At 40.3% G+C, this 23,649-nt stretch overlaps 4 protein-coding genes and 1 non-coding gene across 5 annotated transcripts; 2 read left to right on the top strand and 3 right to left on the bottom strand.

The window, feature by feature from the left end:
- Window positions 1–3,636: 3,636 nt before the first annotated feature.
- LOC135611856 (protein indeterminate-domain 16-like) lies at window positions 3,637–5,585 on the top strand. Its single transcript, XM_065107503.1, has 3 exons — window positions 3,637–3,910; window positions 4,009–4,414; window positions 4,633–5,585. Exons 1-3 carry the CDS (start codon window positions 3,775–3,777, stop codon window positions 5,390–5,392), a joined length of 1,302 nt encoding a protein of 433 aa, XP_064963575.1. The 5' UTR covers window positions 3,637–3,774; the 3' UTR covers window positions 5,393–5,585.
- Window positions 5,586–6,193: 608 nt separating this feature from the next.
- On the bottom strand, window positions 6,194–6,264 carry TRNAG-CCC (transfer RNA glycine (anticodon CCC)). The gene has a single exon. It is a non-coding gene; the product is annotated as a tRNA-Gly (tRNA).
- A 963-nt stretch (window positions 6,265–7,227) lies between these two features.
- On the bottom strand, window positions 7,228–10,863 carry LOC135611855 (signal recognition particle 9 kDa protein). The gene is made up of 4 exons (XM_065107502.1): window positions 10,704–10,863; window positions 10,520–10,588; window positions 7,624–7,717; window positions 7,228–7,493 (listed from the first exon to the last, which is right to left on the bottom strand). Exons 1-4 carry the CDS (start codon window positions 10,773–10,775, stop codon window positions 7,417–7,419), a joined length of 312 nt encoding a protein of 103 aa, XP_064963574.1. The 5' UTR covers window positions 10,776–10,863; the 3' UTR covers window positions 7,228–7,416.
- A 1,654-nt stretch (window positions 10,864–12,517) lies between these two features.
- On the top strand, window positions 12,518–13,584 carry LOC103985454 (transcription factor MYB20-like). The gene is made up of 3 exons (XM_009403151.3): window positions 12,518–12,678; window positions 12,766–12,895; window positions 12,998–13,584. The coding sequence occupies exons 1-3, from the start codon at window positions 12,546–12,548 to the stop codon at window positions 13,413–13,415; spliced, it is 681 nt and encodes a 226-aa protein (XP_009401426.2). The 5' UTR covers window positions 12,518–12,545; the 3' UTR covers window positions 13,416–13,584.
- Window positions 13,585–20,874: 7,290 nt separating this feature from the next.
- Window positions 20,875–22,125, bottom strand: LOC135611853 (uncharacterized protein At1g66480-like). The gene has a single exon (XM_065107501.1). It carries the CDS (start codon window positions 21,858–21,860, stop codon window positions 21,255–21,257), a length of 606 nt encoding a protein of 201 aa, XP_064963573.1. The 5' UTR covers window positions 21,861–22,125; the 3' UTR covers window positions 20,875–21,254.
- Window positions 22,126–23,649: the final 1,524 nt, after the last annotated feature.

The raw sequence follows: 23,649 nt of genomic DNA, 5'->3' as shown, positions 1-23,649 counted from the left end.
CTCTCTTTTTGTCTCATTTTCCTTGTCTTTCATGTGAAATGATCCACCACCATGGCTGAGGGTGATGGGAGCACATGGTCTGGTGGCTCATCCAAAAAGGGACTTGTCAACTAAAAGAAGAGAGGTGGGATGGGAAGCAAGTAAAGGTAGAGGCAAGGAAGAAGAATCCTAGATGCACTAGCATTAGTTGCTTTGGACTCATTCACATTGGCTGCCTTGCTCTACTTTTGTGACATGCAGTGGATCTATCACTGATAAGGTCATTCTATCCATCACAGATTCACGCACTGCACTCATTTATCCTGAATGGTAATACTGCCTTCTCAAAAACTATGTTACTAGCACAATGGCCAATGTTACTCAATGAGAACTGTACCTTCATCCTCCACATCAATCACACTATGTTCAATGGCTGGAATCATTCATACGACTCGCCAAATGGCCGCTTGTGGAGATGCTTGAATTCTTAGGCTTCAAGTGTCTGTCATGAGGTGGGAAGAGGCAAAGTTGCTAAAGGTGATATGATGGAACAAAACAGCTATTACGTACAGTAGTTGGCATTATCCATTCATCACTCTTATCATAGAAGAAAGAAGCTATGAGCAAGGCCAAGAGGACATGCAAGCTGGGGTATGGGGACAAGAAGGGATGTGGTGCTGGAATCTCTCATATACTTTTCAGAAATATATGATATCCAGCTTTCAAGTATGAACTCATTGTCTTCTTGCTTGGGACCTCCTTGGAAGCAGACAGCTAAAGAATATAATACTTGACAATGCCCTACTAAGTCACTTCAACTCCTTCAATTGTACACAACCACACACCCCTCTCTCTCTCTCTCTCTCTCTCTCTCTCTCTCTTCACTATTGGTCCACATGGTTAAACAGTACTATACTGATCTATACAAGTCATATCTAGAGATAAATATGTAGTGCCTACTAAAAGTAGAATGGCTTGCTTCTTCTTTAGGTGGAGAAAAAATGTACTTGGAGACTTCTATGGCATGCACTTCTCTTGAGTGAAGAATTGATCTCATCAAAAGCAGCAACGCGTATTGGCTTAGTGAGCCAATTAAGATCGAGATTGCTAAACTGGAATAGATCATGATCGACTTCATAAAGGAGGAGGAGGAGGAGGAGAAAGATCACATCAAGATGACCTCCTAAGTTGTCTTGTATTCCTTGGAGTGCATGTTGGTAATAGTAACAGGATCATGCCGTCGTTGAAAGAGCGAAGCATTTCGTTTGTCATGTAACTGCTGTATCATTCCCTGCAATATTCCTTTAAGAGATCTCGAGAACAAAAGGGATCGAGCTCGGTATGGCGACCCCCTCGAGCATGCATGCATGTGTCATGGCTAGCGTCAGATCAAGCGAGGAGTGCATGGTAACAGGAGAGGGTGGCACGACCGACAGCTCTGAGAGGCGCAACGGACAATAAGGGAAGCCACGGCCATGCGGCCAAGCTCAGTAAGGCCTGGAGATAGCAGACAAGGACATGGTCCAGATGAACCCTAACCCTAAAACCCTAGGGCGAGTCCACTAGCTCGACATGCCTACGATGTATGGAAGGATGCCTGCACCTCGTTTACCTGTTGGAGTGAGCCCAGCGCGGGTCCCGTTGTTGCCGCCCACTCGGAAAAGGTCCAACGGGCTCCACGTGTCCGACAGCCCTGCTGCGTCGTGAAGTGGACTGATGTGACATGATCGAACTAGTCCACTGTGCCTCTGTAGATCCTTCTATTACGTCACCTTTACCACACAAGAACACTCTTTTCCGATATTACTTCTCTTCTCGATCTATAAGTGTCAATCAATCCTATATTTAACTTCATTTTGACTCCTAAAAAGAAGAAGATATTCCTGTAGATATACTGTATCCAACAAGCCACCACAGAATCGACAAGCATCTGTCTCATAATTGGTGATCCACATCACAATCTGACACAGTAACAGTAGATCATCACCGTTCCCAAACAAAGATATCCGGATGAGGGTTTTACACCCCTTGGGTTACACAAACAGAAATCATGCTTCTCTCTCTCTCTCTCTCTCTCTCACACGCAGCTTTTCTCCTTCCACACAATACTGAAAACATCATGATGTGCAGTAGAATAGATGAAGCTTTAACCATGGCCGAGTCAAAGAAGAGGGAAAGCAAAGACATAAGGAAGAAGAGGTGAAGGAAAAAGATGAGGATGCCATGGGAGGGCAAGAAAAGAGAGATCCTGGAACATGCTTAGCTCAAGCAGAGATGATTAGGTTCAGGATCACCAATGCTTGGGATTGATGATTGCCAAAGGACAGATGCATGTGTTGAGATCCTCCTCCATCATCTCTCATTCCTTCAGCTAACAGAAAAGCCATGAAGGATATGATACCTGCACGCAGAAAGACTCACTTTCGATGGGTTCCCAAATGGAAGTGAGCTGATCCCAACATTCTTTTGTTAAAGAAGACAAAGGTTCCTTTTGTTACAGGGTTAGCATGATGCCAAGACTTTTAATTGCTATAAATATACAGTGAGAACATATCGATTTATGTATCTGTGAAGCTGCCATCAGCTTGAAAAGCACATATTTCGTCAAGGCCTTAAACAGTTGCTTGTGTTACATATGATGCCATTCTTATCATTATCTTAAACATTGGTTTGCAGCAGAGGCATATGAGTCGATCAATTTGTTGAGGCAAGAACTTGTAAAGGCCAGTGTGTCATTTTAATTAGACTTAGATATGAGTTGTAAAGCTTGGAGTTCATCAAGTACACCGCCAACCTCCTCCAATGAGCTTCCCATGAACAGGTACAACAGGTGGTGCAAAACTATCATTATGTGCAAAAGCATGGCATGTTTAATTGCAAGAGAGAGAGAGAGAGAGAGAAAATGAAAAGCTGCCTACTCTGAGCTTAGTCTAATCCAGCAGTGGAGAATGGCATGAAGTGGAAGAATGATGCCATGGTCTCCTGTGGGTCCTCACCCTTCTTCTTTCTCTCACCCAGAAGTATGAATCCCATGTCATCATCAGCAACAGATGGAAGACTTGAGGCCATAAAATCATTTATAACATAGTAAATGCAGATGAAATCATTCTAGTAAAATCTTTAAAATATCAAATGGAATTTATTATTATTATTTTGTTTTAATCAAATGGAATTTCATCCAAAGAACAAAATCTTACTACACATGCTAAACAATTGGCAATAAAATACTGCTGCAGATTGTTACAAAAACATTTTAAATTGTGGCTGACAGATACCATAAATGATTTTTATATTAAATGAAACAGTTTGTTTGATAAGAAAAGTAATAATCATAGTTAGAAAGATTAAACTTGGAATTTAATTTCTAATATTTCTAGTTGAAACCATCAAATTGTAGTTTGATCAGAGGCTAAAGCTCAATAGCAGGTATTATTAGAGAGAGAAACACAGGTCTCACGTGTATTTGGAGACTGGCCTGCATTGATGCATGCAAACTTGGACCAATGGACGTCATGATGGAATTATGAGCCCTTTTGTTTCTTTGTGGGGATGTCTTCTTCTTTGTCCCGATCGCCTCGTTGTGGTGGGCGGCTCAACTCATCCGATCTCTCTCTCTCTCTCTCGCTCAAGCAGCTTTATTTATAGCAGCATTAGCAGAATCCTCTCACCATTACGAGTCCAACTCCGACCTTTCTATGTCATTTCTTTGAGTGTGTAGCACACTGCACAACGTAGAATCCTGAGAGAGAAACCTTCGGCTGCCTCGAGCTGCATTCTCTCCATTTCTAACAATCTATGTCGGTGTTATCTCAGTCAAGGATAACCACATACGGTACAATGTTAAGCTCTCCACCACCACCAGCTCCACCACCTCCCGGTGGCAGCAATGGAAGTAGCAGCAAGAAGAAGCGAAGGCCGGCAGGCACTCCAGGTTACATCTTGAAGTCATCTTTATCATGCTTTGTTTGCACATGGTATCTATACCTTTGTTCGGGGATGATTCCTGATTCCGGTGGTGGCCATTGTTAGATCCGGACGCGGAGGTGGTGGCGTTGTCGCCGAGGACGCTGCTGGAGTCGGACCGGTACGTGTGCGAGATCTGCCAGCAGGGGTTCCAGCGGGACCAGAACCTGCAGATGCACCGGCGGCGGCACAAGGTGCCGTGGAAACTGCTGAAGCGGGACGCGGCGGCGTCGGAGGTGCGGAAGCGGGTGTTCGTGTGCCCGGAGACGACGTGCCTGCACCACGACCCGCGCCACGCCCTGGGCGACCTGGTCGGGATCAAGAAGCACTTCCGGCGCAAGCACAGCAGCCACCGACAGTGGGCGTGCGCCAAGTGCTCCAAGGCCTACGCGGTACAGTCCGACTACAAGGCCCACCTCAAGACCTGCGGCACCCGCGGCCACTCCTGCGACTGCGGCCGTGTCTTCTCCAGGTGCCCACAGTACTATTCGTGTTCATGCAGTACTTGTCTTCTTGATTAGGGTTCTACTCCTTCCCTCCTCGTCTCTGGTTTCGGTGCCATTAATTGCATTTAGTTTGCATGAACCCAAATCTAGACATTTGTACTACATGCTTCGTTTGTTGCAGCGCACAGCTCGATCGATCTTAGCAGTAGCATTTATATTGTGTTCTCTACTGTGATCACCACAGGGTGGAGAGCTTCATCGAGCATCAAGACACATGCACGGCCGGCCAAGCTAGGGCGGAACTCCAGATGAACCAGGCGCCGGCATGCGTGTCTAGGATGGCTTCGAACACGACCCCATCGAGCTGGCCCGGCCTGGGAATGCCGAGTCCCGCGGCCGCCGTCTTCCTCGCCCGGCTGGGTCATCCTCCATCGTCGCAGCCCGTTCGACGCTGCACTGAGAACATTGAGCTCCAGCTCCTACCTACATCCAACAACCAGCATACGACCCGCCCTTCCTCTGCGTTATCTTCTCCTGCATCCGAGGAGGCCGAAGTCGCCAAATTGCAGCTCTCCCTCGGTCCCGCTGACGACCATGCGCCGGCCAAGGACGCACAGGCGGCTACCGCACGGCTCAAAGACGAGGCGATGGAACATCTAAAGCTCGCCATGGCCGAGAAGGCACTTGCCGACGAGGCGAGGCAGCAGGCTCGGCGACAGCTCGAACTAGCCGAGCACGAGATCGAGAGAGCTAAACGGATCAGGCAGCAAGCGCAGCTGGAGCTGAACCGAGCTCACGCCATCAGGGAGCACGCCGTGAAGCAGATCAACTCCGCGATGCTGCAAATCACTTGTCATGCCTGCAAGCAGCAGTTCCAGCAGGCAAAGCCCGCAATGGCCTCCGAGGCGAACTCTTTCGCCATCAGCTACATGTCGTCGGCGGTGACCGAGGGCGACGAGGAGAACGACGAACACAACCATCAACACAAGATCCCGAAATTATAGCTTCAATTCCCTCCATTATCTAACATCGAACGATGAATGCAATTACATTCGGTGTTCAATGTGCACGTCAAGAGCCGGAATGCTCCACGCAAGTGTGCTTGTCCATTTCTAGCTGCATAATGATGTATCTGTTATGATGTTTTCTCTATGTTCCAAGCATCAGACTAAATAGTTGATGGAAGACTTGTCTGCAGCCTTTTCTCGTGTCTTTTTGTGATCTCCATCTGACTCGAAAGTGCACCTGCTTAGTCTGGTTTTAGTGGGATGCCTGGAAGCTGCAGCTGCTTAGGATGAACAGTAGAGAGCATGTCGGGCTACAGTGCACAAAAAGAACGGAACGCGAGGGATGATGAATGCGTCTGCGCTGGTGTGAAGGGAAAGCAAACACGAACCTCAATCAAGTACACAGCCTCAGCCTCGGATACAAACACAAAGGCAGACGCAGGGACATCATTCATGGAGGAGAAAGCATGCAACAAATGGCATGGAATTCAGTGCGAGCAGATCTCTCTGAAAAGGGAGGGGACGGAGGGGAACCAATGCGTCTTTTTCCTTCAGGTTTGAACCGACCTCAGATGAAAGGAACTCATTGTGCTGATAGAGCAGGAACCGGCAAAGACTAGAGGAAAGTTCACCTTCTCTTTCCTTGGAACTCATTATTATGCTGATCACTGACAAGAACGAGCAAAGGGTCTTACCTCATTCAAATCTGTAATGAACTAGTTGCGCTGAATCTACTGAAGAACATGAAAGCGGAGAGATGAGGAAGAAGATCCAGCTCTCAAAAACAAAATTCATCTGTGCGCATCCGGGGAATCGAACCCCGGTCAGTACCGTGGGAGGGTACTATGATACCACTACACCAGATGCGCTTGGTTATCTTTGTTTTGGTTCAAGACATGTTGAGATTGTCATAAATTTTCTTGATGGTGATCATTTGCTGTAGATTTTGGCAACCATGAGCTCCCCAAGAGATTCCAGTAGGGTATCAACCTTAGTGGATATGGAGGGGTGTTGTCTCGCAAAGGAGGAGCATGATGAGTCATGAGAACTGTAGGAACAATCACAAGACATGAGTTTGGTGGCATAAAAATATGATACGGGCTTTGGTCAGTTCTTCTGTCACATTTTTTGTGAAGATTCCATTGTGGCTCCGTCAATCTTCCTGATCATGGATGACAACTCATGTTTCTATAAGCGAATATGGTTGTACTACTACAATCTTCTCTATATATGTGTATATATATATAGTATGCATCGAGATGCGTGTTGAGATCTGATTGACGCTTCAAGAGTCGTCGTGTCCCCGCCCGATAGGGTGGGCCGAAACGAAGAGACGTAGGCCATCGTGCTTCGAGATGCGTGTCGAGATCTGATTAGCTCTTCAAGATCCGTGCCTCAGCTTGTACACCTAATGTGTGTAAGGGGAAGCTCATGACATGGATATACTTAACCTTGGTTTGTACACATTAGTATAGTTACGACTTTGTCATGCATTCTTCAAATGATGATTGTAATTTTTGTTTTACATATTTTATATAACTCCAATAATAAACATTTCTATTTTCTTAAAAGGTTAAGAATTACTCTCAGATATTATAATAACGATACAAATGAACGGTGGCAGTATATATATTCTTCTTTTTCCACTCTTCTAATGTCGTAAAACTGGATAAAATTTGTCAAAATAATTGAATTTACAGAGTTCAATTGATTCAGGACATTCTGACTGATTTCTAACTTGGACAATTTCTGTAGGGATCACAGCCAAGACTCCAAGATCACAACACAGCTTTGGAAGAACAAGAATAAGAAGAAGAAAGGACACATCACAGTTGAACTGATCCATCTTAACTAGAAATATTTGCCACTAAAACAATGCAATGTTGAATATGTAAAAAATCGTCTATGGTTCAACTTAAATTTAAGTCCCCATCCAGATCTAATACTAGGAATATGTTATCCAGAACTTCTTTGCCGAAAACTACATGGCAGTGGCAAGGAACAAACTGCTGATCAAAGATTTACTGCCTCCTTCCTCTTCCTTTCTTGGATGCAACCTGCTCGACCTGTTCCTTGCCTGATGCTTCTGATATGTCAGCTGTAAATAAAGAGAAAAAACCAAGTTATGAACATCAGAAGTCAACGGGATTTAGAGAAAAAAAAAAAAGGATAAGGTAGCGGGAAAAATTGATTCCATGTTTACTAGAAAAGTGATCGAGGCACAATACCATCAGGGCCACGAACCATCAGTGTGAAAAAGATGTTGGTGAGTTTCTCCATTTTTTTCGCATCCTGAGCCTGGTCTGTCTTGAACTTTAGGCACTGTAAAACATCATCATTCATGTTAATGAGTGGTGTGCCAATGTAACTACAACTCAGAATATCAGAATTTGATAAAGAGTCCCCATATAGACATTGCTACACAAGGATACACAATATTTTTCCTCTGAAATACTCAGGTTTGTCATAGAACAAAGCATGCAGGGTTAACCAACAATATGTAGACAGAGTTGCATTTGAGCTCATCATGGAGAGATCCTAGTAATGTCATTATTCATTAGACATCTAAAATTATGAGTCTTCACGTTTCTCATAGATGTCGGAACTAATTTTGACTTTTCCATTAGGCTCAATAATCATATTCAAACATGAGCTTTCTTCAATTTATATGTTCAAAAGGTCAGAGATAATACCCACGTTCAACCTTCATCAGAGAAATGTTCTGTTAATGTCTAGGTTTGGAAAAAGATCCTTGGACAGAACCATAACCCTCTTCTTTTTCTCACTTATTCAAAAAAGGCTGAAAGATGAGCTAATATCATCTTAATTGGACTTCATAATAATCTGATGTTGCAACGTAATTTAAAACTATTGAAAAGGAACCAAAAAAACGAGAACATTCTTGTATTCTTGTGTGCTTCATGGACATGAAATAATAGCAATATAATAACTATTACTAGATTGATGGAACATGGCAAACACCTTAGGTTGCAGGGAGACCATCTCCTCCAAGACCAGATTTTTTTTCTCACACAGGTTTGATTAGCTCATATAGCCCTTAGATTCAGTCTACCTCTTTCATAGGTCTAATTAGTTTCAATTGGAGTTAAGTGAGTAATTACTATGTTTAATTTGAAACAAGTTTCAGAACAAACTCATCTAGTAACACCTTGGCCTAACCAGATAGAGAACCATCTATTTGGTTGGATCCTACGAGTTTATAAAAAGAGGAGGCTATGAGAGACTTCAAATTGGAACCAATTCCATGTTTCTTTATATATTTAATGATTATCCCAATTGATATTAATTATACCATGGCTTAGACCTAATCCATTTACAAAAAAAGGTCAAATAAGGTTAAAGAACTTAAATGATATGAGAGGACTTTATCTCCCTAAATGGGACCAATTCTAAACCATAAACAGGTAAGCAGCTTGTCCATTTTGGAATTCTAGCCTTGAGAAGACTTTCAGAGTCCGAAGGCCTCTCTCTATTTTGGTTATTGGCATTGCAAAGGACAGTTCTAATGCAGGAAGTCATATTTCTTTGGTTTACAGTGCAAAGGAAGATCTCCATATCTTACACACCCAGATGTATTTGAACCCTGTATCAATTTAATTATACCTGAATCTACATTAATCAGCTCCATTTAGAAAAGGCTGACATAGATTTTGGGCCAAATTGTTCGAGTGATCTATGAGTTATGAGGGCCTTCCCATTGCTTGATTCTTAAACTAAAGGCAGTCTTGGTGGTATTTGGTACTTTGAATTAATTAGGAGCCATCTTAATTGCTTTTCAGTCCCTAAATGATGCAAACTCACTCATATATTTGTTTCTCTTGCAACAAGTTCGTATTTGTAAAGTATCATTCTTGTCATAACAAACTACCAAGAAAGAAAAAAAGTGATAATGATGCAAAGATTGCCATTTTTAAGATTTCTAATGTAGTTCTTGATTTTTTTTTTTTTCATGAAAACACTGCCCTTCGTTCATGAACTAAAACCACCCAAGATCACCGGGCTAGTATATTGGTTAATAGCATCAAAAAATTGCGATGTGGAGGATTGTATTTGATAGAGATGAAGACAGAAATAACAGACATAAACTTTGTGCCTTTATATCATGAAATTTTGATGAGATTTTAGGCAAACATGCAAGTAGCATACATTTCACAAAATGATTTTAAGACATCTCTTTAATCCACTGAATGACTCAGTAAAAATAGACCAATCACAATTTAGAGAATTTTTTTCCTTGGGATAGAAGTGCTACAGAACTTCGAAACCCAACATAGCATAACAAGCACATCTATCATTCTCTTTTTCCTGTTTAAACTTCAGTACAAGAATGACAATTAGCAGTTGAGTGTCATTCTAAATACAGTTTCATCATGGATCTATTGGATTGAATGATCAGTTGGCCTTGAAAATTTCTATTTTCTATCTGAGTAACAATTTTTGCATAACAATCCTAAAGTTCTTGAAATAACATTAGAAACTTAAAATAGCATGGTACCGATTAAGATTGATCTACATTTCTGGTCCTATATGCAAATGGGGCATGTGTAGTCATAGTCAGGAACAATTAATAGTTGTCGAACTCATTATATACTTGACACAGCACCAAAGAAATGATCATAGACATCCCAAAAGAAAATATACAGAATTAAGCTAACACAAAAGAAAACCAATCAAAATTCCCCTATATTTATTTCAGCTGCGTAGTTTATTGATCTACAAGATTGATTATGTTATAGTGCTTAATTACAACTTGAAGCACACACAACTCTCTAATGAAATCAAATGCTGAAACCTTATGCCAAGTTTTCTCTTGACCATAATCTGGATTGATAACCATGCTCAACAATTAAGATTAAAATATGTGTTTTGAAATTGTTATCTTCATCCTTGGAAAATTGAAGTTCCAAACCATCGACTCCTTGACTGTGAAATCTAAGCATACAATCCAAGAGGCATCTCCAAGCGAAACACGGGTATTTATATTTACGGGCAAAATAACATGCATTAATGCGCTTCAAGAAAGAAGAGATGTTGCAAAACAGGCAGAAAAGCAATTCACAGGCTTTTATTGGCATCTAAAGTAGACGATAATTCGAAGCATACCTCTCGATTGTCGGTGACCTTGAGGACCAGCTTTCCATCGCAGTGCCTGTACTTCATCACATACCGCGACTTCCCAATCGACATCGTCATCACAAGAAACCCCACACGAATCAGTCCAAAAGAATAGATGGATTGTTAGGAGCAGGGATCGCAGCGGTCGGGGTCAGGGTCGGGAGGAGCTCACCGAATGGGGATCCGCGCGGAATAGCTGCACCGATCTCTCCGCGAACTCGTCCCAGGACGCGATGTAAACCATCGTGCGGAAGCAATTGAGGCGATCGTGGCCGAAAGCAAGAAGAAAGAGAGGCGAGCAACGCTCCGGTCGATCTCTCTTAGGGTTCCTCTTCTCTCTAATTTTCAGGGTATTATAGTCAGTCACTAAAAGTTAATAATAATAATAATAATAATAATAATAATAATAATAATAATAATAATACGCACTCACCCGAAAATGGATCAAATATTTTTTCTTTTCGACTCGTCTGAATAAATTGTAATAATATAAATAATATTATTGATATAATATATATTATATAAATAAAATTATTAATGATATGATGATATTAGAAATACATATTTAATTATAAAAAATAAAATAAATAATTCATGTAAATTAAGCAGATTTAAGGTGGAAATAAGTAATATTATCCTTATTGTAGTTCAATCAGATTATATATATATATATATATATATATATATATATATATATATATATATATATATATATATATATATATATATATATATATATATATGACTATATTCTATCAATTTCTCGGTCAAAATTGATCAAAGTCGATTAAATTAAAATATTTCCTTTATATAACGCCATGATATACAAAAAAAAAAGAAAAGAATCCCACATCTGACCGAAAATAAACCAAATCGGATTAAGAAAATTCATTAATTGTGTCAATTGACCCCAACCAAATCAAAATTCGACATCAAATGGGAGGATTCCCACCTAAAAATCGATCAATAATTAAAAAATATACTCCTCTTAAGATATTATTTACATTTATTAACTCAAAATAAATAAAACAATTGAAGTATTGTGTGTCACATCCATTTACTTAGAATTACAAAAAGTAAAATAAAATAGCTTTTGTCAGTGAGTAGTTTGTGGAATTTTTCTTTTGCTCTAATTATGGTGCATCAGTTGATTCAGTCCAAAGAGTTGTAATAATTTCTATTTAGATCGACCTTATAATATAATACCTCTCTATTGACTGTCATCTTGTTCTTCTCTGGTCCTTCTTCTTCAGCATTTCAATCACTTCCTTTTTGTTGGGTCTTTATATTATGTTGAACAGAACATATGAACTGAACCTTCTGTGGGGGAAACAATGAGTCTTACTTGGTTGATTGAATCCAAGTGAAGGAGAAGGCTTGTTGTTCTCACCAGTGGAGTAGAGTGCAGGCTACTGCTGGTAGTAGTAGTAGTAGCATAATTCATTGCACCAATTAACCAAACTCCAAACATTTTAGCTGCTATCTTTTTTTCCAAGTCAAACATTGTTCTTGTGAGACAGAACAATGTTTCATTTCGTCTCCCTCACACTCTTCTCATTCTATCTTCTTCTTGCTCTATCTCTCTCTCTATCCGTGGCAGAAGAAGATGCAGGCTTCTTGGATGATGCTGTAGCATTATGACCTCACTCTTGCCGCCCTCCATGAGCCTAATCCCCAGTGTTCTTTGTGTGAAGTCAGTCCTCCCCCATGCACTTCTTAACCCAATGTTGGAACTGATGCATCATGTGAACTCTCTACGCACTAAAGCCTTGAAATCTCTGGGCTGGAGTTTCCACCCTTGCATACCAAGCATGAGAAGATGAGCTGCCACTGTCCCAGAACAGACTTCCCACGTGAGATCAAGCCCGCCCACCATTCCTTGTTAATACGTGTGCATGACAGTTGGACTACGAAGCAAGATAAAGCATGGAGTGAGAGCTATAAAGGGGAAGGTGAGGCTTGTGTGGAGAAGCGTTTCGTGGTGGGGAAGGATAGGAAGGGGGTGAGACAGGCAATGGGGAGGCAGCCATGCTGTGATAAGGTGGGGTTGAAGAAGGGGCCATGGACAGCAGAGGAGGACGAGAAGCTGATCACCTTCATCCTCACCAATGGCCAGTGCTGCTGGAGAGCTGTGCCTAAGCTTGCAGGTGACTCTTTAACTTTTTGATCCCTCATTTTATTGCCTACGTTTCTTCCTTCTCTGGTTGATATCATTGGATCTGATGTTGATGCAGGACTTCTGAGGTGTGGAAAGAGTTGCAGGCTACGATGGACAAACTACCTGAGGCCTGACCTGAAGAGAGGATTGCTGTCAGATGATGAGGAGCAGATGGTCATTGAGCTCCATTCTCAGCTTGGAAACAGGTCTCTCTCTCTCTCTCTCTCTCTCTCTCTCTGTGGGTGTGTGTGTTATTTGATGGTTGGACTCCACTGCAACTGAAGCAAGGGTTTTGTGTGCTACCTCAGATGGTCCAAGATCGCATCTCATCTCCCTGGTAGAACTGATAACGAGATCAAGAACCACTGGAACACCCACATCAAGAAGAAGCTGAGGAAGATGGGAATCGACCCCGTGACACACAAGCCCCTACGTGAGGAGCCCTGCTTACACTCCTCTCCCCAGGTACCTGCGGAGCAAGTGGAAGGGAAGAACACAACAAGCACCTCTGCCACATGCTCCGTTTCACCATCGTCATCGTGCTTTTCTGAGAAAGCTGAGGAGATCCAGCTTCCACGCATGGAGTGGCCAGAATCTGCATACCTATATGGGTTGGACGACTTGGGTGGATGGGATTTCACCTCTGATCACCTTCTCCTTGATTCTTTCAGCCAGTGTCAAAGAGCAGCCTTAGATCAGGAATCCTGGAAATTTGAGCTCTTCTAATCTCAGACATCTTGCTTCTGTAATTTTTGCTTGCAGATAAAATAAAGAGGAAGCAGAATGAATAAGAAAGCAAAATTCACATCTTGATTCTGTAATCTGTGCTTCAAGGTTGGGGTCAATTTTTCCTGATCGATTAGAATAAAATCATCACATCAACATGAAATCTCAACAGGGAATAGTATTCTATAATAGATCTTTCTATAAACATTCAATGAGATCGTGCTGAAGAGTTTGAGAGATCGGATTACATAGGATCATCAAAACCTTTTGGTCCTACACACAATGTCGACAAAAGAAGCGTCACACTTGAATCACCAATGACGACATAACATCATACGAGTGTGAGCACGCGGCAGCCAAAAGCCGCAGCACCCGCTGCAGAGGAGGCCACTTTCCAAGTGAGCAATTGCAAGTGCATCAGCGACAATCCGCGACTGCTTTCTTGCACTGAATGAATGCCTTCGGACCATGCAATGATTGCATGCCCACCTACTCGCTCCAATGCCACAAAGACCACGAGAGAAGGGTTAAGGAACAATGCATGCAAGGTACAGTGGAGACAGTGGAGTGGTGGTGACAAAGGTTGAAGCTGATGCATGATGAGGTAAGGCATGTTAAGATAATCTTAATATAAATTTTATTGATTTAGAAGATGTCAATAGCTTATTTAGACTACAAATAAGAGAGTCATCTGCAACTAAGCACGCATGGAAGTGCAGTGACATAAGATCATTAAACTGAAACCATGATGAATGTGTCTTTCTATGCATGAATCGAACCTAAAGATCGACCTCAATATATGGTGGAACCAAAGAATTAGCACTGTAAAGGCGAGAAAAGAAGCTGATGGAAGACGAAAGCGGTATGAAACCATGAAGCAGATAAGAGATTAATGGTCCATCTGAGCTCGACGTTTCCAAACATGGACTTCGCTTCAGGGTCCAAACACCGCGTCTTCTCCACTCGACGCCTCGCCATGGCAACTTGCTCCGAATGGAACGTGGAATCATGTTCCTTAGGGCGCCGTCACCTCAATCTTTGTCTCCTTCAATATCAATGTCAACGGACGTGTCTCTTCACTACCTTCTTTTGTTGCTCTTCGATTGAAGCTTTCCTGCGTTGCCATGAAGTCAAAATTGCAGTATGAACATTAGAACAATGCAGGGCTATCTTTTTCTTGGACTAGTGAAGAGTCAATTGTGAAAGCAAGTTTTGTTGAACTTGACACCATATCGTTTGCAAAGATCACCAAGTCAAAAAGTAGATTCATATGAGATCATGTAATGTGAACCAGTGGACTAGATCCATACTAAAACCCCAGACCATGTCAAAAAGATGGGAGAGACTAAAGTGGGACAATCCATGCATGTATAGCAACAACTTTAGATCATAGTATTGTAGGCAACAACCTTGTAATTAGTTATATTTAGTATATTGATCCCTAAACTTTTAAAAGTTATATTAAAATTTCTATACTTATCAAAGTGAAACATTTAACATTGTTTCTCCTCACGTTGTTGACTTTACTGATAAAAATATCATAGGATTTATCACAGAGCATGTGTTGACTCTGTCTCACTTTGATTTATAATTGAGTATGTGTGGTATTTTCATTAGCAGAGTGGATGACGTGAGTAGAAACAAGATTACATGTTTCACTTTCATAAGTATTGGGGTCTCAATATAATTTTTGAAAGTATAGAAATCAAAATACTAAAGGTAATTAATTACGAGAGAGAATGTGTAATCATAGCATATTTTCAACCTATCTCATGTCCATTATCACAAAACAAAAACATTAATAGAAAATAAACTTTTTGAGGATATCCAAACATACCAAAAGCATCCTCCACCTCATTCTTCACTGTATGAGTTAGGATCACAACACACTATTGAAGAAGCAAGCTATAGTAAATGAAAAAACAAAGAATTAAATGTTAAATCATATGCATAATTTTGATGGTATATGTAAGAAACCTATTTGGACAAATAATGTTATCATTTTTATCTAATTTACTTTTCTAGAACTTCTAATTTTTTGTGTATTTCTTCCTGAACAAACCTTTGATGAATAGAAATTACAAAATCCAGTGTTGCAGTTGAACTATGTGATGTCTAATATATATATACATGTTCTTCAAATTGCCATTTCACATTCTCTTATTCTTACAAAATAAAATAGCACATAAATTAAGACAACAAGTATTTATTCATAAATCCTAACAAACAAATAAATTTTTACAAGTAAATTTTAATATTCAGAAATTATTTTTTTTTGTAGTAATCTAGAAGTAAAACACTAATTGAGAAAATACATGAACACTTACCATGCTCACTGTCTCAAAGATGGAACTCCTAAACCCAAGAATTGCAGTATTCAGATATGTGGGCCTAAATTCATGTTGATAGACAAAATTCAGGTGATATTTCCCTTACTTCATATAAGTTTATTTGGGTATACAACAATGCAACTATCAAAATAATTTGATTTAAATTTAGGTTCATATTGGACATAAACCATGCTTTAATTAATTATTATTTGAGTCACTGTCTACTCCCAAATTGCAACTTAGGACTATTCTCTTTTTGTGGACATGACTCCAAGTGTAACTAAAATAGGCTTACTCAAGTCAAACGTTCCTACCATATGAGAGCTTGGGTCAAGCTTCATTTCCTCTTGCTATCAATGTTGATCAGCTGGCTTTATAATTGAGTCTTGATCCAATATGATATACAAGATTTTATGTTGCAAGTCCTTTATATTCTCTTATGATATGAATTTCCAAAGTAAGACCTACATGTAACACTTATTTTCATGACTCAAACCCTAATTATTTAGGTCAGAAATGAGCAAATCTCAGATTAGGTTATTTGGAAAATAGTATATATGAAAAAAAATCATATATTAATAATCACACAAAATTATACCAATGCCTCTAATCAGAGAGAGAGAGAGAGAGAGAGAGAGAGAGATTGAAGTGACATTCTACCCCGAGTCTGATAGAATATAATGACTCGAGCCTGATAGGCTAACTGGCCTATCAACTTCGTTTAGTCTAAACCATTGACCGAAATGCTTAAGCTGAAGTTGATAGTAGTACTCCTGCCCACTTTCGATGATGTTAAGTCTGATGGGTTAACTGACCTATCAACTTCGTTTAGTCTAAACCACTGACCAAAATGCTTAAGCTGAAGTTGATAGTAGTACACTCATCAGACTCTTATAAGTCAATCTTAATCCTGTCCACTTTCGATGTGGGACTAATTAGGGGTGTTACACAGAAGGTGTTTGAGTTTAATACAGATTTATTTTTTTCCTAATGACTTAAACTTTTAGAATTACTAATTGCTCAATCAAAATCTTAATTACAGTGCTAGAAAAGGTTATGAGTTAGAATCATGTATATATTCCCCCCTATTTTATCTGGTATTTCAGTAAACTTTTAAGATTTCTAATAAATCAAATCAAAATATTTATCAGAGGGGAGATTCTGTCCCTTTCATACACTAAGATATTTTAGGGGAGAACATGGAAGTGACACAGATACAGTTTCCATATAGGAACACAACAGGCTGGTTTGGTAGATGGAAGAAGGAGAGGTGAATGAGTGTGTGTGATTAAGCAGTGGTTCAAATGTCCACGAGCACATCTAACTTCTCTAATCATCTGGTTCATGGTGTCTTCTTCATATCAGCTGGCTTCCTTCTTTCACTGTTCCAGCATCATTGCCCTTCTTCTCCTTGGAGTAGATGGGTTGTTGTTGTTATGGATCACATGCAGGGGAACCTGAACCGCAAGTCAACATAGCCATCTTGTTCTCATAGCAAGCCGGAAGCACCCATATATATGATCGATCCCTTTTCCTTTGATCTTTGAGCTATGTGTAAACCACTCCATGAAGCTTTCATGTGTCACCAGAGGCCTTCCGTTGCATGTACAGTGTCTTCTATGTCTGACGCTTGGTGGGGGTCACGGCAGAAAACTCCATGCACACGCATAGGGTGAGTGACGTCCATGCCATGCTTTGTGTCAGGTGAGCAGTCCTTGTGCTCTCGACCTTGTGTTCGTTGTCTGTTCGACCTTGAAGAATACAATTGGTAAAGCTCAGCTGCAGCTGCTTCTTGAAGTATGACAATATATAACAGTCATGCTAATCTTAGACCAGATTCTTCCTTTCTTGCTCTCCACCTTGTCTACTGTACTTTCAGAGTTAGGATCACAATATGAGCCATCAAGTCTTCATATCCTCGATTGAGATCAAGAAATAGCTTTGTTTGAATGTCATTAACCACAGAAATAGGGTCTGAATTGCAAGAAAGATATGGAATCAGCCATTCACATGGGCTGAACTTGAGATAAAAGTTGATTGCATTTACATAAGAAGGAGCCTAATGCAATGGTTATATGAACATAAATGCACAAAAGCAGATGATTAATAGATAAGCAGCAGGCAAAGCTGCTAATCTCCTATAACAAGCTTTCTGCATGCTTTGTGGTCCGTTTCTCTCCCTAGGGTTATTATCCTCCTCCTCCTCTCTCTCTCTCTAAGCCACATACACAAACATAGAAAGAAGAAATATTTTAATCTTTGATGCACAAACATGAAAAGAGCATAAGGTTAAGGCATCTAGAATTAATGTGCTACAAGAGAACCAAGATTAACATGTTTGTAAGGTCATATATTTGGTGTAAACAATCAAGTCATATGGTACAGAAACCACAAGTCATTTCCTTTGATGCACATAATTTCAGCATAATTTTAAGGTCGAATAGAGAGCGAAGATGAGGTTTAAATGAAGGACTGCACATTTGACAAGGCTTGGCATGGATAAAACACCTGATGGTGATCTCCCCTACACTGTTGGTGGCTTCTAATTCTGAGAAGGTCATGTCCTGCATTATCATCTTATTTTTCTACGTCTTTTAGCAACTTCAAAGTAAAGATGCATTTGCTATGGAATTAAGGCTTGGCATGGATAAAACACCTAACGGTGATCTCCCCTACACTGTTGGTGGCTTCTAATTCTGAGAAGGTCATGTCCTGCACTATCATCTTATTTTTTTATTTTTTAGCACCTTCAAAGTAAAGATGCATTTGCTATCGAATTAAGGCTTGGCATGGATAAAACACCTGATGGTGATCTCCCCTACACTGTTGGTGGCTTCTAATTCTGAGAAGGTCATGCCCTGTACTATCATTTTATTTTTTTTTTATCTTTTAGCACCTTCAAAGTAAAGATGCATTTGCTATGGAATTAAGGCTTGGCATGGATAAAACACCTGAGGGTGATTTACCCTACACTATTGGTGGCTTTTAATTCTGAGAACATCATGTCCTGCACTATCATCTTATTTTTTTATGTCTTTTAGCACCTTCAAAGTAAAGATGCATTTGCTATGGAATTAAGGCTTAGTATGGATAAAACACCTGATGGTGATCTCCCCTACACTATTGGTGGCTTATAATTCTGAGAAGGTCATGTCCTGCACTATCATCTTATTTTTTTTGTCTTTTAGCACCTTCAAAGTAAAGATGCATTTGCTATGGAATTAAGGCTTGGCATGGATAAAACACCTGAGGGTGATTTACCCTACACTGTTGGTGGCTTCTAATTATGAAAAGATCATGTCCTGCACTATCATCTTATTTTTTTATGTCTTTTAGCACCTTCAAAATAAAGATGCATTTGCTATGGAATTAAGGCTTAGCATGGATAAAACACCTGATGATGATCTCCCTTATACTGTTGGTGGCTTCTAATTCTGAGAAGGTCATGTCCTGCACTATTATTTTATTTTTTTTATCTTTTAGCACCTTCAAAGTAAAGATGCATTTGCTATGGAATTAAGGCTTGGCATGGATAAAACACTTGAGGGTGATTTACCCTACACTGTTGGTGGCTTTTAATTCTGAGAACATCATGTCCTGCACTATCATCTTATTTTTTTATGTCTTTTAGCACCTTTAAAGTAAAGATGCATTTGTTATGGAATTAAGGCTTAGCATGGATAAAACACCTGATGGTGATCTCCCCTACACTATTGGTGGCTTATAATTCTGAGAAGGTCATGTCCCGCACTATCATCTTATTTTTTTATCTTTTAGCACCTTCAAAGTAAAGATGCATTTGCTATGGAATTAAGGCTTGGCATGGATAAAACACCTGAGGGTGATTTACCCTACACTATTGGTGGCTTCTAATTCTGAGAAGATCATGTCCTGCACTATCATCTTATTTTTTTATGTCTTTTCGCACCTTCAAAATAAAGATGTATTTGCTATGGAATTAAGGCTTAGCATGGATAAAACACCTGATGGTGATCTCCCTTACACTGTTGGTGGCTTCTAATTCCGAGAAGGTCATGTCCTGCACTATCATCTTATTTTTTTATCTTTTAGCACCTTCAATGTAAAGATGCATTTGCTATGGAATTAAGGCTTGGCATGGATAAAACACCTGATGGTGATTTACCCTATACTGTTGGTGGCTTCTAATTCTGAGAAGATCATGTCCTGCACTATCATCTTATTTTTTTTATGTCTTTTAGCATCTTCAAAGTAAAGATGTATTTGCTATAGAATTAAAGCTTGGCATGGATAAAACACCTGATGGTGATCTCCCCTACACTATTGGTGACTTCTAATTCTGAGAAGGTCATGTCCTGCACTATCATCTTATTTTTTTATCTTTTAGCACCTTCAAAGTAAAGATACATTTGCTATGGAATTAAGGCTTGGGATGGATAAAACACCTGATGGTGATTTACCCTACACTGTTGGTGGCTTCTAATTCTAAGAATGTCATGTCCTGCACTATCATCTTATTTTTTATGTCTTTTAGCGCCTAAAGATGCATTTGCTATGGAATTACTTCTATCTGTTGCCATCAAGGAAAACAGCTTACCATATCACTGATCACAATGAAACCAAGTCTATTTTTCGCCGGTGTGGAGAAGCTGTCGATGCTGCTCTTTATTGATCTGTATGCCATCTCTGATCTATCAGCTCAAAACAAAGATTCTGTACAGAATAGAGAGCATGGGATGAAGATAAAGCTCAAGGGTATAGGTGCAGAGAAAATAATGGTAGGAGAGGGAGTTGTCACGAAAATTATCGGTTCGATAGATGAGAGGGAGATGAAACTTAAGCCAAATTCTAGTTGTTCATGAACATCAAGCTATTTATGTGATCATATTCAAGGTAGAAATTGAGAGAGAGAGAGAGAGAGAGAGAGAACTCAAAAGAAAAGGTGCGTAGACAAAATGGTGGGAGAGGGAAGTGCTGCAAAAACTATCAACCAGATTGAATGAGAGGGCTTATTATGAAATCATTTAGCAAGAGAGAAATCTCATGCACGTTAGTTCTACGCATAACAATTTAGATGATGAAATATGTATGATATTGTTCATATTACGTATTATTAGATTGAGTTCTTATTGAGTTGGAATATGGCTCTCTCTCTCTCTCTCTCTCTCTCTCTCAGCTGTGGGGAGTTACATTCATACGTACTGAGAAGAGAAGTGCCATGACAGTAGAGCACGGTGGAGAGAAAAGGCAAGTCTTGTTGTTGATAGAAATAGAGATTACATTTATTTGGGCACTAATAAAGAATCAAATAACCAGAAGAATAAAAATAAAAGCTATAAAATTGGTAGGAATTGGAAACCATCAGCAGCTTCTCAGGTTCCACCCACAAGTTTCAGTCTCCACAATTGGAAACCATGACCTGGTGATCTGCTTCCCCTTCACTTGCTTCTTCGTTAGGCAATAATCTCAGCTGGCATGGCAGCAAACCTTGCTCGCTTCTACAAGAATAGCCAATGAGAAAGAAGACAGGCTAAGTAACTATGATCCATCTATGCACTTCTTTCGGCAAATTCAATGAGATTATTACCTCCTTCTGGCCAGTTTCCATCGCCGGCAGCTTCGGCGCGCCACCATTCTTCGCCACACACAGCACCATAATCTTCTCCGCCGCCTCAGTGTCGTTCTTGCTTTCCTGCAACAGCTTCTCCATCTCGGCCTTCGGAATCCTCAACCTGAGGCGGACCGTGCCATCGCTACCCTCCTCCGCCTCGACCCGCGAGCGCCTACCGGCGACCGAGACGTCCGACATGGTCCGGCGGGTAAACGCGAGGTTCTCCAGCCGCTCTCTGGCGCTCACGGGCAGCCCCCCGGACCAGGCCCTCCGCGGGGCTCGCTGCTCCGGCGCCCGGGGGAGCTGCACGAGAAAGTACAGCTTCCCGGGGTGCAACGGGGCGTCGGGAGCAAGCGGACGGGCTCCAATCCCGAGCTGCTTCACCGCCTCGGACTCGAGGAGGTCGTAGCCCCGGTAGTCTCGGAGCAGATCCTCGGCCTGGACCGGAGCCTTCAGCTTCAAGGTGGTGCCGTCTATCTTCATCACCGTTATGGTTCGCTTCTTCCCGCTCAAGCCATTCCCCATCTCTCTTCTTCTTGGAGCTGCTGCTACTACTACAACTTCTTCTTCTTCATGGAGATGAGAAGCAATATATAGGAGAAGTTGTTTGGTCAAGGAATTGAAATGAAGCGAAATTGCTGGGAAGCTCTATGGCGGTGTTTTACTGCTGCAGTGAAGACCACGAGCTCGCAGTTGGCATGTACGTGAGACGACGTCTTCGGTGCAACTCCATGCATGATTGGATCGAACGCACGACGGTCAAAGCAGGGTTTCATGAAGGTTCATTTGAAGTTTCTTACAGTCTAATATGTCACGTAAGGAAATGGTGATGCCAATGTGCTGATTCCTTTCACAAGGAAAGTGCCAAGTTTTGGTCATGCTTTCCTTTGACTTCTCTTCTCCCTCACAGTCAATTGACAAGTTTTCTCCGACCTTCATGTCTCCTATGGAGGAAGACAAAGCTCCTATGAACGTAGAACTAGATTCGTCTTCGAGTTAATCTCTCAATAATATCACGTATCTACTCATCTGTGTTTCTGCATATCTAAATAATTACATATCATGTATCTACTTATCTGTATATCTGTGTATCTAATTATTCACACATTATATTCATAGTCGATAGGAGGGTTTAGAATAATTCAATAGGAGAGTCTCGACATAATCATAAAATGATTCTTTAATCCATACGTTATCGAATTATATGTCCCATATAGGAAGAACCAATCTACTTCCATCTGACCAAACTTTTCATTGACATAGACCATTCATAAAAGGATGCATATGGGACCATGTCAAACATGATCACCTAGGTTTGGATTCATATATCTTTGTTGGTGTCATAGGAAGAATCATTCTTAGCTATGACCAATGTGACTTTTGTGTTTCATGTGCCAATCAACGACAGTGAAATATAGACTTCCCCTAATTTTTCTCGTATTTGTTCCCACCTTCTTTCAACAACATGTGTAGATGAGAAAGATGAGCTCGAATGAGTCCACCAAACCTCACGTCTTCTCCCTGTCTTCCAACGAGTAGTCATCGCTCGTTCTTCTAAGCTTTTGAGAATTGACGAATGAAGAGTTACTACAACATATACACTTTGAGAGATTTGAGACACAAATGACTTGAATACTTTGTTTATTGGGTCATCAATTCATGTGTAGAATAAGATAGAAGGATGTATGTGTTTCTTCACTATGGAAATCAATAAATATGATCATCATGTGGATTAGTTAAGCTACATGTTGTTATTAAGACAAATCACGAAAATATATATGACATGTTCATTGAACTTTAGGAGAGGAAGAACACATCCATACCAAAAGATTAATCCAAAGAACCAATAACAAAATATAAATATAAAGACAAACTAGTACAAAACTTATGCGATTCGGTGTATCGTATCTACGTCTAAAAAAACAAAAACTCATTTTTCATGTGAGAATAAATTATAAGTGTTGAGTTGATAAGTGTTTTTGGATTTATGGAGGTAGTGTACTTTGAGGAAAATGAATCATAGTATAAAAAGACTTTCTTTGTGAAGGAAAGAAACTTCAAAAAATAAAATATGAGAAATACTTTGAATGTTTTTTTTATCTCAAAAGGATGAGAAAAAAAAATTTAAAGAATTTATATAAGATGGTATAAAAGGGATTTGCGCTTGAGTTCGATTAACCGAAAGAGTACTTATAATCGATCTATATAGTGGTGAATTTGATATTCTCTATAAATATAGATAGGAGTGTCGAAACCACGTAAATCTTTTATTAACTCAAATATGTTCTTTGATGTTGATATTTGAGATTTATCT

This window comes from Musa acuminata, chromosome BXJ2-5 (assembly GCF_036884655.1).
Source record: "Musa acuminata AAA Group cultivar baxijiao chromosome BXJ2-5, Cavendish_Baxijiao_AAA, whole genome shotgun sequence".
Classification (NCBI taxonomy): Eukaryota; Viridiplantae; Streptophyta; class Magnoliopsida; order Zingiberales; family Musaceae; genus Musa; species Musa acuminata.
Note: the sequence above shows the minus strand (reverse complement) of the source record. Positions and strands in the feature narration are given on the sequence as shown.